We start from the raw sequence: 14,481 nt of genomic DNA on the forward strand, positions 1-14,481 counted from the left end.
GTTCTTTTTATTCTGAGAATTTTTTAACAATGTTTTTGGATTAAGGGTACACACATTTGTCCCATCTCCTCCCAGATCCACTATTCCCCTCCCTACATATCCAACTGTGTTGTCAAAAAAAAAAAAAAAAAAAAAAAAAAAAAGAAGAAAAAGAAGTAGAAGAAGAAGAAAATCTGACCCATGTCTTTAATCCCAGCACTTTGGAAGGTAAGAAGCAGGAGAATCTCTGTGTGATCAAGCTGATCTACATAATGAGTTCCAGGACAGCCAGGACTAAAGAGACCCTGTTTCAACATCTGCCTCCCCCAACTCCTGAAAAAAGTACAATTGTGCTGCCTATATACTCAAGTAACTCCCTCTTAGTAGCTATCCGTGGGCGGTAGCTTCTTGGCTAGGGTTATGACTTTGTGCCCAACTCTCCCTCTATGCTGGTATTTTGTCTGGCTAGAAAGTTTGTACAGGTCTTGTGTACATTTCATAATAATTCTGAGTTTACACATGTAAATTGCCCTGGTGTGACAGGAAGACTGGTTTCCTAGTTTTCACTCACCATCTCTGGCCCTTACAATCTTTTAACCCTTCTTTCCCATTGGAGAAAAGAAGGAATCATACAGATGCCCCATTTAGGACTGAGCACTCGCAATCCAACTTTTACTGTTTTTTGCTGTTGCTTTCTGTTTCTGAGACAAGGTCCCATGTTTCCTAACCTTGGCTCAAACTTACTGGGTAACAGAAGATGACCTTGATAGTCAGACATCCTTCCCACGCGCTGGGCCTGCAGGTGAACACTACCACACCTGGCTTATGCAGTGATGGGGATTGACCGGAGCTTCGGGCATGACAGATAAGCCCTCTTCTAAGTTTTAACCTCAGCCTTTATCAAACATTTTAATGAAAAAGCTTTACACACACACACACTCTCTCTCTCACTGACACCCCTCCCCCATGTTATACTAGTCCAGAAAAGTTACCCTACCAAAACTGTATGAGTATGCTACACCTATGTGCATGTTTGAGCTGGCTGCAGTTTTTTTCATTTGTTAAGAGCTTCCTTATTTCTTTCCCCTTTTCTATCTTTTATACTTACCAATTTATCACTCCCGTGATCTGTCTTCACCTCAGAACTAAGTGAAAATAAGTCTGTTGTATGGTCTGGGAAAGGTGCCTCCCCAAGGACTATCAACCCCTGTAGGACAAAAAGTAGAAAAACAGTGTGAGTGGTATAAACTACACATTCAGGAATTAACCTCAAACTGGATGGGGCAGGGAGTTGGTTAATCAGAGGCCTTTCCCCTTATCGAATGACTTAAAAATAGCCTGAAAAAGCAGTGGCCTTACTTTTTCTGAGATTTATTTCAGGGCTGCAGGTGTAGCTCAATGGCAGAGCACTGTGCAAAGCTCTGGATTCTAGTATGGTCAAAAGGCTTCAAAAATCTGGGGAGTAGAATAATTTCACACTGAAAGTTATTTCCTGGATTGGCTAGATGGTTCAGGAAATAAAAGCATCTGTTCTGCAAATCTGACAACCAGATTTCTACCTCTAGAATCCACATAAAGGTAGAAAAAGAGAACTCAGTCCACAAAGCTGCTATGACCTCTACAAGTTACTCCCCACTAAAGAAATTAAAAGTTAAAAAAAAAATTCCCTTCATGGTAACAGAATAATTTCGGTAAGGAGGAGGGCTGGCTGCGTCCCTGATCCATGGGAGGGAACACTGTCTCCAGAGTTGTCCTTTCTGTGGTGTGTGTACATGTGTGCACACCCATAAATCAATGTAAATTTAAAAAGAGGATTCAGACCCTCATGCCTTTTTCTTTCACTCTAGTTTACTTACATGGCTTATCTTAAACGTCACTCCTTTTATTCTGATCTAGAACCTTATCAAATTAGTTTATTGTACCTGACACATTATCAACTACTCTTTATTAGATTAACATCAACAACACAAGGTTTTCAGTTATATCTGTTTAAAGAATTACTAAACTGGGCTACTTTCGTAAATAACTAATTCATGAACTCACATCTGAGCACACACACAAAAAAGGGTGAAAGCACAAATGGACAGTCTGTGCAACTGAATGAAACCATGAATTTCTTATAACATGTCATGAAGGAACCTATTTCTTCAAAACTAATACCTCAGATTGAGTCTGTGCCTAACAGACTTTATATTCATCATATAAAAGAAGTTATGAGATTAAACAAGATTAAGTTCTTCAGTTAGCTGGTGGCACACGCCTATGATTCTATTTCTGGGAGGCCAGATTCAAGATTATCTTGAGTCAAGAAGTTTGAGGCCAAATTAGATAGTTAAGACTTAGCTTCAAAACCAAACAGCAGTAGTTTTATCTGGCACGTGTCTGAGAGGTATGTGTGCATGCATGCATCTATGTGAATGTGTATAAGGTCTAAGTTGTTTTTCCCAACCCCACTGCACTTTATGGAGCTTGTCCATTTTGGTCAGTCTAACTCACATGTCTCTCCTGGTGATCATATGTCTCTGTCTCCCCCTTTCTCCACTACCTCTCCCTCTTGACAAGATCTCACTATGAAGTCTAGGCTGGCTTGAACTCATAGCAGTCTTTCTGCCTCAGCTTCCTGAGTTCTGAGGAGAGGTATGTGCCATAACATTTACCACCAAAGATTCTGAATGTATTAGTAGTTTGAGCTCTTTGGGTCAAATACAAGCTTTTTGAATGACTGAACCAATTGATCCACCACTGGAGGTTCTAACTCAACATCTTTATGAAGTAAGACAGTTTTAAGAGATGAAAAGGGGAAGATGAGAACACTGGCTCCTCTTCGAAAGGACCCATTTTCAATTCCCACTACCCACATGTTAACCTACAACTGTCTGTAACTCCAGTTCCTGGGGATCCAATGTTCTTCTGGCCTCTCTGGAAGCCAAGCACACAGCAGTGCAAAGAAATACAGGCAGGCAAAACACCCAGACACATAAAATAAAATTTGAAAAATTTCAAAAAGATGAAAAACAAAAAAAAAAAAACAAAAAAAAAACAAAACCCACAAACAAACAACAACTTGAAAATACCAAGAAAACAATCTTAAAAGGAGGTAGGAGGATCTTTTTTTCCTCCCTGAAAGAAAAGCATCTGAATATACAAGAATGGGACTAAAGAGTCCTAAGAGAGGCCAGTAACTCACATGGAAGAAACATTTACCTTTGGACAAATGGGGTTCCATGCCAAATTAATACTAAAATATTTTATTAGTTTAAAAACTATATGCTGAGGACTAAGGATACAATTCAGTGATGTATTTGGTCTGTGCTTAGTGTGAGGGTCTCTAGGTTCAGTCTTCAGCACATGAAAAAGTCCTTTATAAAACCACAAAAACAAGACACTTGAGCAATAAATTCAAGGTCATTCTTCTGGTCCATAATAGGATTCTGTTTCAAAAAAACAAAATATCTTTAAAATATTTCCTTATTTTATAAGCATAAAATTGACTTCCTAAACCTTACCTCTTAAAAGTAAAAACTTTTTGCACAGAGCATTGTTCTTGTGCATTATTTCTGAAAAATATCTCATCTATATTGGGCATGACGGTAATTTCTATAATTTCAGAACTTGTAAGGAGTAGACAAAAGCATTTGGAGTTCCAGTTCAAGGCCAGTTTGGGATATGAAATTCAACTCAAAAAACAGTACTTTCATGATGGTGAGCTATTTGGAGTGGTGATTAGTGGAAGAATTGGGAGAGATCACAACTGTAAAATTACAAAGTTGTTCTCAGCCTACTCACACTTCAACTACCTCTAAATATCTAGTATCACACACTCACTCACTCCACTGTACCACTCTTGAGAGGGTAAAGCTTCTCTAACATGATCAAGACAAATCAGGATCCACTACAAACCAAACCCACAAGAACCAAGACATGTACAAGTTTGTACATGACACCTCACAACCCCAGATAAGATGGAAACTTCAACTGATTTATTACAGTTTGAAAATAAAAGTATAGACCTTTAGTTGATTTCACTCATCTTCCTTCCAATTTTTTATTAAATTGTGTGTGTATGTCTGTGTCCATAGACCAGGATAGTCTTAAACCTTGAAGCAATTTTTGTGCCTCAGCCTCTTTAAGTACTACAATTAGTACTTAAAAACAATGCTTGACTTCTTTCTGTATTAAGGTTTCAATGCTCTTTCTTTTTTCCTCTTCATTCTTTGTTTTCTTTTTCTTTTTTCCACTGAGACAGTTTCTCTTTGTAGCCCTGGGTGTTCAGGAACTCACTCCGTAGACCAAACTGGCCTTAAACTCAGAGATCAGCCTGCCTCTCTCTGTCTGATATTAAAGTAAAACTTTAATACATGTGTTCCAAAAAAAAAAAAAAAAAAAAAAAAAAAAAAAAAAAAAAAAATGTATTAAAAAAAAAAAAAAAAAAAAAAAAGATGAAAAGAATAAATGCATGTATTGAAAAGAAAATATTTTGAAGACAAATTAGTTAGGACCTTCTTGCAGCTTCTTTCCCATCCAGGCATAACAGACAAAAACCCACTATGTTTGCAAGGCAGAAGTTGCTAAAGTAGGTAGGACAAGATCAGTTTAGCTATGTTCAGAGACTACTCCCTACGTATTTAAAGTAAGAAAGTTTCTCTGTTCTGTGGTGTTGCTGTTACCTCTTCTATCCTAGCTTCTCTAAAGAATAGTTCACCTGAAAGCTATCTTAGCACTTCTCTACAGAACCTTACAAGAATCTTTATGATTTAAAACAACACACTGTTCTCCCCTTTCAAAGGGAAGGAAGCATCTTTTAAAAGTGAGGAGCTAACTAGCTGACCCTAGGAAAATTAAACAATAGCATAAGTATGCACGAGGCCCTGAGTGCAATACAAACAGTAACTGGTGCTGCACTAAGGAGGTAGAAATAAGAATAGAAGGAATTCAAGGTCCTCCTTGCCTCAAAGTTAGAGCCAGACTGTTCCCAGACAAAAATCTACTGATACCACAGCATATAAAAGAGTAGGACACACTAGAAATTGTACTTTTGTCAGGGAACAACAAAATACATATTTCCAAAAATAACTTGCAAATAACTTCCTTTTTTGGAAGGGAGAACTTTAAATTTCTAAATTATATTTTATTTTACTTTTATTTTATGTGTTTTGACTGTTTTGCCTAATACTATGTCTATGCACCACATGAATCCAATGCCTGTGGAAGGCATTTGATGCCCTGGGCCTGGAGTGGAAGATGATTGTGGGCTGCTATATGGGTGTTGGGAATTAAAATCTGGGAAGAGTAGTCAACTGCTGAGTGTCTATCTAGTCCCTGGAATACATCACTTTTAAGCAGGGGGAAAAGTTCAGAACAGCCAAGGCTGTCTTGAAAAAAACAGTAATTACAAAATAGAAAAAAAAAGAAAAGAAAGGAGAGAGAGGGAGGAAAGAAAGAAAAAGGAAGGAAGGAAGGAAGGAAGGAAGGAAGGAAGGAAGGAAGGAAAGAGAAAAGAAACAGACAAGAAAGACTGCTAGGTGTTGGTGGTGCAAATCTTTAATACCAGCATTTGGGAGGCAGAGGCAGGTGAATAACTCTTGAGTTCAAGGCCAGCCTGGTTTACAGAGAGAATGCCAGGACTACAAAGAGAAGCCCTGTCTTGAAAAACAAAGCAAACAAGCAAAACAAAAGAAGGTAACATCAGCGTATAGCAAAGTAAATACGGAGTGGTAATACATATTTCCATAATCCTAGTGTCTAAGGTGGCAGAGAGGAAAATTTCAAGTTAAAGGATAACCTGGGCAACACATCTGAGTTCTCGGCTAGAGTGTGCTATGTAAGTAAAAGACATCTACAAACCTAAACACAATACTGCCTTAAAAAGAAAAACTAAAAAGCCAAATATGGCAGACAACTTTAACTGTAGTACCTGGGAGGCAGAGGCAGGAGATTCAATCATTAAAGGTCATCTTTGGTTACACAGTGAGTTGAAGCAAAAATGTAACTGAGCTTTATAATTGTCTGTCCAAAGATGTAAGAAAATTGATGCTAAACCACGGCAAATACTTTAAAAGTTCCATGCACCCTCATCCACTAACGAAAGACAAATTCACAACTCAACAGCCTGGGTAAATTAGTGAGATCCTGGAGATATAACACAGTATACTACTTGTTCAGGACATGCAAAAAAAGCCAGGAATTCAAATTCCAGAATCAAACTAATTCATTAAAATAAATGCAGATAACATTAACATTGGTAGAAAGGGGCCTGGCACACTTTTTTCCAAAAAAGTGACTTTATTATTACAGTGTTATATAAAAACCAAGTTCACATTGACATATCACTGGACTTAAGTTTTAAGACTTAACTGCTAGGCTCAGCTGAAGAATATCTCTTCAAAATTCATGCTAAGAACCCAAAGTTGTGAAGTTATTTCAAAGCAGGATCTTTGCAGATGACAAAGTGAAGATACATTTTTTAGTGTGGGCCGCAAACAGAATATTCTTTGTATATTTTTTGTTATTTATTATTATTGTATGTGTAAGCATGATATGTATAGTGTATACACCATCTTTGGAGCAGAGGACAAAGATGTGGAGTTGGCTATCCCTTAAAGCTTTACATGATTCTGATAGAGTCAGACACAGGTTGCCAGGCACGTATTACAACTGCCTTTATTCCAAATCATCTAATGAGCCCCCTGACTGGTGTATTTTATAAGGAAAATTTGGATATAGAAGCACAGCAAAGAGTTACCCATGTGAAGACAGGCAACAATGACTGACGCAGCTACAAGCCAAAGAAAACTAAGGACTGGCAGCAGTGATCATAAGGTAGAAAAACATAAGAAATGACTCTTTCAGGCAGGACCACGCCTGCCTGTAATTCCAGCACTCAGGGAAGCAGAGGCAGGCCAACCTGGTTTACAAAGTGAGTTCCAAGACAGCCAGGCCCACACAGAGAAATCCTGTCTCGAAAAACCACACACACATAATAAACAACTCTTCTCTATAACCTCAGACAGAGCATGGCTGAGTGAACACCCTGACTTTGCAACATCTAGTCTCCAAAACTTGGAAAGAATTTATTTCTATTGTTCTAAGTCATTCAATTTGTGATACTTTCTTATGGCAGCCTAGGAAAGTAATACATCTTCAGAACAGGGGCTGGAAAGATGGCTCTACAGTTAAGAGCATTAACTATTCTTGAAGAGGACCTGGGGTTCAATTTCTATTACCCACATGACAGCTCACAACTGTCTCTAATCTGACACCCTTGTAAGCAATACACATGAAATAAAAATAAATAAACATTTGAAAGTGTTTTAAAAAGAGTTAAAAACAACAACATCAAAAAGCAGAGTTTGCTGCTTTTGTAGAGGTCCTAGGTTTGGTTCCCAGCATCCACACAGTAGTTCAGAACTACCCACACAACTCTAGTTCCAAAGGATGTAACATCCTCTTCTGACCTCTATAGGCATCAGGCACACACGAGATGTAAATACACACATGCAAACAAGACAGTCATATGCATAAAATAACAAACCTAAAAAAGTAAACTATTAAGAACAAATGATAGACAAGACAAGATAGTGCACACATCTATAAGGATCAAAATTTCAAGGCCAGAATAAGCTACTTGTTTACAAACAAACAACAAAAGCAGGTAAAAATTATTAGTGTTTTTGAATCAGGTAAAACTGTTTTATCACAACATTTTTAATGCTCCAACGAGAATTACATTAGAGTATGTGAGTGGCAGTTTCATAATAAGGACTTAGGTTCTTTTAATTGTTTCTACCCTGTCATAAGCATCACAGTGGCATCTGTCCCCTTACCTCCTTGGGAGGCATTTCCAAAAAAAAGCACAAGGAATCTGAACAAGCATGTAACAGTCAACAACAACAACAACAAAAATGATAGCTAAAGTCAAAAACATTTTTTAAATGATAGGGAAATAGTCAAGGCTGACACATAGGATGACATGACAAAGTGTAAGAAACTTTACTTGCCTAGTAGCTAAAAATATAAACTCATACACACATACACCTCAAAATTTTGTACTGGATTAACTTTGATTTGGGGATGAGAGGGGTTGTTTAGACAAATCTAAATGTATTTTTCTTTGATTTTCCTATGATTTACAAGTTTCTTAAAGTGATAAATTACTCCTGAATCAACCTTAAACCATACATTTAGATATGCTAAGATTAAAATTTATTTAATTTTACTTTTTTTTTTTTTTAATGTACGTGTGTGCGTGCACATGTATGCATGCTTGTAAGGACATCAGAGAACAACTCACAGGAGTCTTTCTTTCCACCATGGAGGTCTGGAGACCCAACTCAGATCACCAGGCTTGGCAGCAAGCACCTTAACCCACTAAATTATCTCATCAGCCCCATACAAACATTTTAAAACTCAAGATGCAGGGTAGAGAGATGGCTCAGTGGCTGGTTAAGAGCACTCACTCATAACTCTTTCAGGTGACCCAGGCACAACCATCTAGCTCTGTAGTTTTGGGGGGATCTGAAGGCCTCTTCAGAAACGAGGCTTGTATGTGGCTCACATACATACATACATGTAGGCAAAACACACATACATACATGTACATGGTTTGAGTATATGCAAAATAAATGTACCAACAAAATGACTGCATTATACTAGACTCAGTTTGTTACTAAGAAATTCTCATTCTCAAACATAGAAATCTACACGTAACTTATTAGCTGTAAAAACCTTCAAGTAGACACTGAAAAGGTATCCCTGACACAGGACAGGCACAGCTAGTTGCTCTCACTTCATTTTGGCCTCTGGCATATATTTTAGTTTTTCTTTGGTTATCCAGAAACAAATTTAAAAAGAAAACACTATAAAGCTGTATTCTGATGAGCTTTTGGAGAGCAGAGAGACTCAAGTTCAACTGCCAACTACACCTAAACAAACAAACAGATCAGAAAGTCAAGCATCGCACAACAGTCTTACAATCACAGAGGTACTAGAATGGCAGAGATAGGCAGCCCCTGCCAGACCAGAACTTCTTGCTTAGCAAGCTCCAAGATAACTACCAGTGACTCTTGTCTCAAAAGAAGAAAGAAAAGATGGGCAGCATCTGAGAAACTTACCTAAAGTGTTGCTTTGGCCTGCACATGTGTATGGGGGTACACTCACACACAGTATAAATGAAGATAAGGAGACTGTGCAGAACTTTTTTAAACACATAATTTATGTTTATTCTATATGCATTGATATTTTTCCTCCATGTATATTTATTTGAGTGAGGGTGTTGGATTCTAAAGTTACAGACAGTTGTGAGCTGCCACGTAGGTTCTGGGAATTGAACCCAAGTCCTCTTAACCACTGTGCCTTCTCTCCAGTATAGAATTTTTTGTCAGTTGTCCATTCTTTAACTAAATCCAGAATGACAAAGTACTATCATTCACATTGTAATACTTTTCTTAATGTCAGGCCTCAAACTCACAGCAATTCATTTGCCTCTGCCTCCTAAGTATAGGGATTCTAACTATGAACTACCATACCACTTCCAGCTTTAAAGACTTTCAGAAGCCTGGAAGAGAAAACACACATGGCATTTTTAAGAGCATCAGGCTTTATCTAGACCTGTGTCAGTCTTGTAGCTCAATCATCACTGTTTTTTAATGCCTGTCTGTCACTTGTGCAAATACTCTCAGAGGCCAAAGGGTATCAGACTTCAAGCTAGAGTGATAGGTAGTTATGAAGTCCAAAGTGAATATTGGGAGTAAATTCAGACCCTCAAGATGAGCAGGAAGCACTCTTAAGTATGTAGGTATCTTTCTGGTTTTGCATCTTGAGCTTTGAAATGTTTGCTTGGGTCTGATTAGATAATTTAGCAGGTTAAAGTACTTGCCACCAAAGCCTGATGACATGAGTTGGATCTCTAGAACCTTCAATCACAAATTATTATAAAACATGTTTTGTAAGAATGTAAGCACCACGAGAATAGGATTTTTGTTCACTAGTCTATCCTACCAGAGGCCACTGTAGGTATATGCTAGGTACACAGGACTTTTGTTTCTTGAAGGGTTTGCTTCCTGTGCACATCATTTTTGTTTCAAAACAAAACAAAAAAACCTGCTCAATGTCATTGCCAAGGTAATTATCAGTCCTGTGCAAACAAAACAGAAGAAATTAAAATTTTCTTCAAAAAAGGTTAACAGTAATAGAGAATATCTAATCAAATATAGAAAATGAAAAAGCAGTAGCTATGGGACTCCCTTCCCCCTCATCTCCTTCCCTTCCCACCTCTTACCCCCTAGACTTGCTTTATAGACCAGGCTGGCCTTGAACCCAGAAATCTGCCTGCCTCTGCCTCCCAGAGGCAGGGATTAAAGGTGTGCTCCACCATGCCTGTAGGTATGCCTTTCTCTAAATGAAGTAAACAGCTGTTATTATATATGGTTTCTTTTTTTGCATTTTGGCCCAGGTACCATTTTTTTCTAATCACATGTCAACTGAGGGTTACATTCTACTGTTTTCTGAGCTACACTAGTACCATCAGGTTCTTAAACCGTTATAATGAATCATTAAACCATTTCTCTTGACACAGTTAAAGAGTTATTGAAAGAATGGGAACAAGGGGATAATGGCAGCTTTTAAACTGGTCAGAAAAAAATATAAATGTACCCCTTACCTTATTAGCACGTATCTGTTTGTAAATATCTGTTTGCTGACGAATTCGATATTCCAAGTCGGAAACATGGGCCTGAAGCCAGTTCCAGCGGCTGACAATAGCTGCTCGGTCTGCAGCCCATCTCCATTCAGACCTGCGTTTCCTACAAGGAAATAAACCAAGTGAAATTCAAGAGCAGTATTAACATCTGTACCAAACTGGCAGAGGAACGGTGTGGATAAGTTCTTATACAGACTACGTATGTTATAAAGACAGACAAAAAGACAAAGCACACAATCCATGGGATTAAAGATCAAGATATAAAACTTCACAGCAGAATAGAAACTTTTAAATAGAACAAAAGCTTTTTAAGTAGAACAAAAGCTAATCCTATAGAAATTTTACAGCTAAAATCAGTCACAAATAATCTACATAAATTATAGAATATATTCTTTAGTACTGTGATTTTTCAAATACAGTTTAAAAAAATTTTTTTTAATCTCAACTAAGTTTGTTTTGCTTGAGTTTTTTGTTCTTGCTCCTGCTGCTGCTATTTAGAGGCAGGATCTCATGTATCTCAGGCTGGCCTTAACCCTGCTCTAGCTAAGGATAATCTTGAATTTCTCATCATCCAGCCACCATCTTCCCCAGGGCAAAACTACAGGTGTGTGCTACACTGTCTACTTTTAAAATAGTTGGGGTTTACTTGGGGGAGTAGAGGTGATTTAAATTTTTTTTATGTGTAGGGTTGTTTTGCCTGCAGGTATGCCTATGAAATAGTGTGCATGGCTGGTACTCATGGAGGCCAGCAGAGTGAGCCAGAGCCCTACCATGTGGGTGGTGCAAATCCCACCCAAGCCGTCTATAAAAAGCAGCCACGGCTTAAAATGGTTTCAACTGAAAGAAAGCTGAGAACAGAAATACAGAAAAGCAAAGCATGATGCAATCTTGAATAACTAGGTATCATAGACTTATTAAAATAACTTGTTTTTTGATATGACTTACTGCCATGACACTCCCTTTTCAAATTGCTTTACCTCTACAGCCAATACAGACGAATGAGTCCTAGAGCAGGAAGAATTTTTAAGTAAGACACAGAAGCATAATCAAAATTTCAGCATACAACAGAAGATCTAGCGAACAAAGTTAAAGAACAAACACTCATTAGTAGAGAATGCCTGAATCGAGCATACTGAAGATTCAGTATCTGGCTGGATATGGCAGCACACACCTACAAGCAACCCCACCCAATGATGCTGAGAGATAGAAGGGTTATCACAAGACTGACTGAGGGCCTAGGCCACAGAGTGAGATCCTGTCTACAAAACACAAGAATTCTTAAAAAGAGCATTAAAAACAAAAATATAACAAGAACAAGATGTTAAGACTACCATAATAGAAATATTAAATTCACTGAGAAAAACCCAAATATGCAATATATTAAGTCTTTCACACAGATTGGAAAAAAGTAGGAGTTGGTAAGATAAGAGAAACAGAACCTATTTTATATTGCTGGTAACTGTAAAAACTGGTAGAACCACCTTTCAAGAGCAGCTTGGTTAGGCAAAAAAAACAAGCATGGCCAATTAAAAAGAATTATACTTCTGAGAATGCATTTTTACGTATGCATGGGGAAACAGGTTCATTACATACTCTAATTCTGCCAATGAAGGCAAATAAACTAGTTTATTCCTTAAAAGATTTTTCCTACAGTAATAAAAAAAAAAATTAACCAGAGCTCTAGGTATTAACATAACTAAATCTCAGAAGACAATACTAAGAGAAAAATACACATAAAAGCAAAAATTAAGTGAAAATGATACTGCTGGTACACAAACAAGTATTAAAGAAATTCAATGTACTACTGCTTAGCAATTACAGTGTAAACCAATGACTTATTTTAACAACGCAGAATGAGAAAATGTGAAAAAAAAATACACAAAAGGTCAATAATAATGTATTATGTGCTCGAAGCTAACGGACACGCAGCAGATTCAGGGTCAGTGTTAGTCAAGAGTTAGTGGACTAAGAATCCAGTCAGTCTCTGACAATGACCCTGAATTTAGCTTATAAACCTGTAAATCTTTTCAGGAAACCCCCAGAACACCAATCACTTTAAACTGCCCCAAGAAAGAAGTTTATTTGCAATCTCTGAGTTTCTTAACAACACATTTTTTTTCTTGTTTACTGTCAGTTAGATAAAAAAGCAAAACACTTTCAAAGTCTATCTGAAAAGATACTGAAAGAATAATATAGTTCAGTATAGCCAGCTAGGTTCTGGTTCATACACAATGTTAGTAGGTTTCTTTTTAGTTACCTGAACTTCTTTTTTAATAGTTCTTACAGATTTAGTAGATTATTACCATATAACCTAGAACTAAGGATATTGTACACAAACTATTATATAATATCGGAGAGGAAAATGTCATAAAAACAAACCCTATTCTTCTAAAATCATATGCTGAACAGTACCTATTTTCAGTTTGAAAATATAAGATTCAGCTTAATGTTTTGCTAATATATCAAATAAAAAAGGATTACTTTTAGTTTTTCTTCTGAGGTTCCTTTAGTAGGTTAAAAATCATCTTGAATGGTACTGTCAAAAGAAATATTCTGTTAAAAGGAACAGTAACCAGATTAATCTTTCTTAATGTGAGAACCAGGGTCCTTCCATTTCAGTAAAAATTATATAATGGATTCTAAAAGGCATCAATGACATCATCCTTCCTACTATACTAAGAAAATGACTCTGTGATGACCACTACTAGTTTTGCTAAAATCAAAGTGTCAAATTAGGAGGATCATGACGCTGACGATAGCCTAGGCTGCCTAACAGCAAGATGTCCTCCAATACATACTTTCTCCCCCAAGACAGTGCGTAGCGTTGGTTGTCCTGAAACATGCTTGTAGATCAGGCTAGCTTCTAACTCACAAAGATCCACCTGCCTCTGATGCTGGGACTAAAGGTATATACCACTACACGGAGCACCAAGAGCATTTTAAAACAGAAAGAAGTAGTACTAGGTGATTTTTGGTAATAGTGAAAAATGAGACTGTAGTGACCAGTTCACTCAATTCATTAGTAGGCCATAAATCCAAATACAATTATATAAAAAATATGCACTTTTCTACACACCATCTTGCCAATGCTTGCCAGTACTTTCCAAACTAGCAGAGCAATACACAATACCAGATACTTTTATCTGAAGAAAAAAAAAAAAAATACAGCAAAGGCCCTTGATCTAATCTGCAAGTAACAAAAAAACGAGATTCTAAACTACATTACAAACACCTGACCCTACCGAGTGTTGCTTTTAAGTCTTCCAGTTTTATTAAAAATTGAAAGTTTAGTAAATCCAATAAAGAACAGGGCTGGATGGGTGCTGGTGAGTTGCCTCAGTGGTAAAGAGCACTTGTTTCATGTTGTACCTAAATGGCCACATGGAAAGCTCACTATATTACCTCCTTGGACACCAGGCTACCATGTGGCACACAACAACAACCCCACACACAAAGAGACAAAGAGAAAGAAAGAAAGAAAGAACAAAACTAGTGGATTATGTTTCTGCTTTTTTAAAATACCTGGTTTTAATCCTGTCTCCAGTTCTTTCCTTATAATCCAACAAATAAAGGCTCCATTAAGAAACCCAACTCAGGGGGCTGGAGAGTCAGCTCAGCAGATAAGAGCAATTCCCAGTACCCACATGGCAGCTCACTACTGTCTGTAACTCCAAGATCCACACCCTCACACAGATATGCATGCAAGCAAAACACCAATACACATAAAATAAATAATAAAAAGAACAGAAAGAGAGAGAGAAATAAATAAATAAATAAATAAATAAATAAATAAATAAATAAATAAA

The 14,481-nt window shown here is 37.3% G+C and overlaps 1 protein-coding gene across 6 annotated transcripts in view; it reads right to left on the bottom strand.

Moving 5' to 3' along the window:
• Kansl1 (KAT8 regulatory NSL complex subunit 1) overlaps positions 1-14,481 on the bottom strand; it is a 127,721-nt gene that overhangs the window by 33,900 nt on the left and 79,340 nt on the right. For 4 of the 6 annotated variants that reach the window (XM_055592159.1, XM_055592162.1, XM_055592158.1 and 1 more), the window contains 2 exons: positions 10,637-10,778; positions 1,088-1,186 (listed from right to left, as the gene is read on the bottom strand). In XM_055592159.1, coding sequence (XP_055448134.1) covers positions 1,088-1,186; positions 10,637-10,778 — 241 coding nt within the window. The remainder of the gene's footprint in view (positions 1-1,087; positions 1,187-10,636; positions 10,779-14,481) is intronic. The other 2 variants (XM_055592163.1, XM_055592161.1) reach the window with 1 other exon arrangement.

This window comes from Psammomys obesus, unplaced genomic scaffold (genome assembly GCF_907164565.1).
Source record: "Psammomys obesus unplaced genomic scaffold, mPsaObe1.curated_primary_1811, whole genome shotgun sequence".
NCBI classification, from domain to species: domain Eukaryota; kingdom Metazoa; phylum Chordata; class Mammalia; order Rodentia; family Muridae; genus Psammomys; species Psammomys obesus.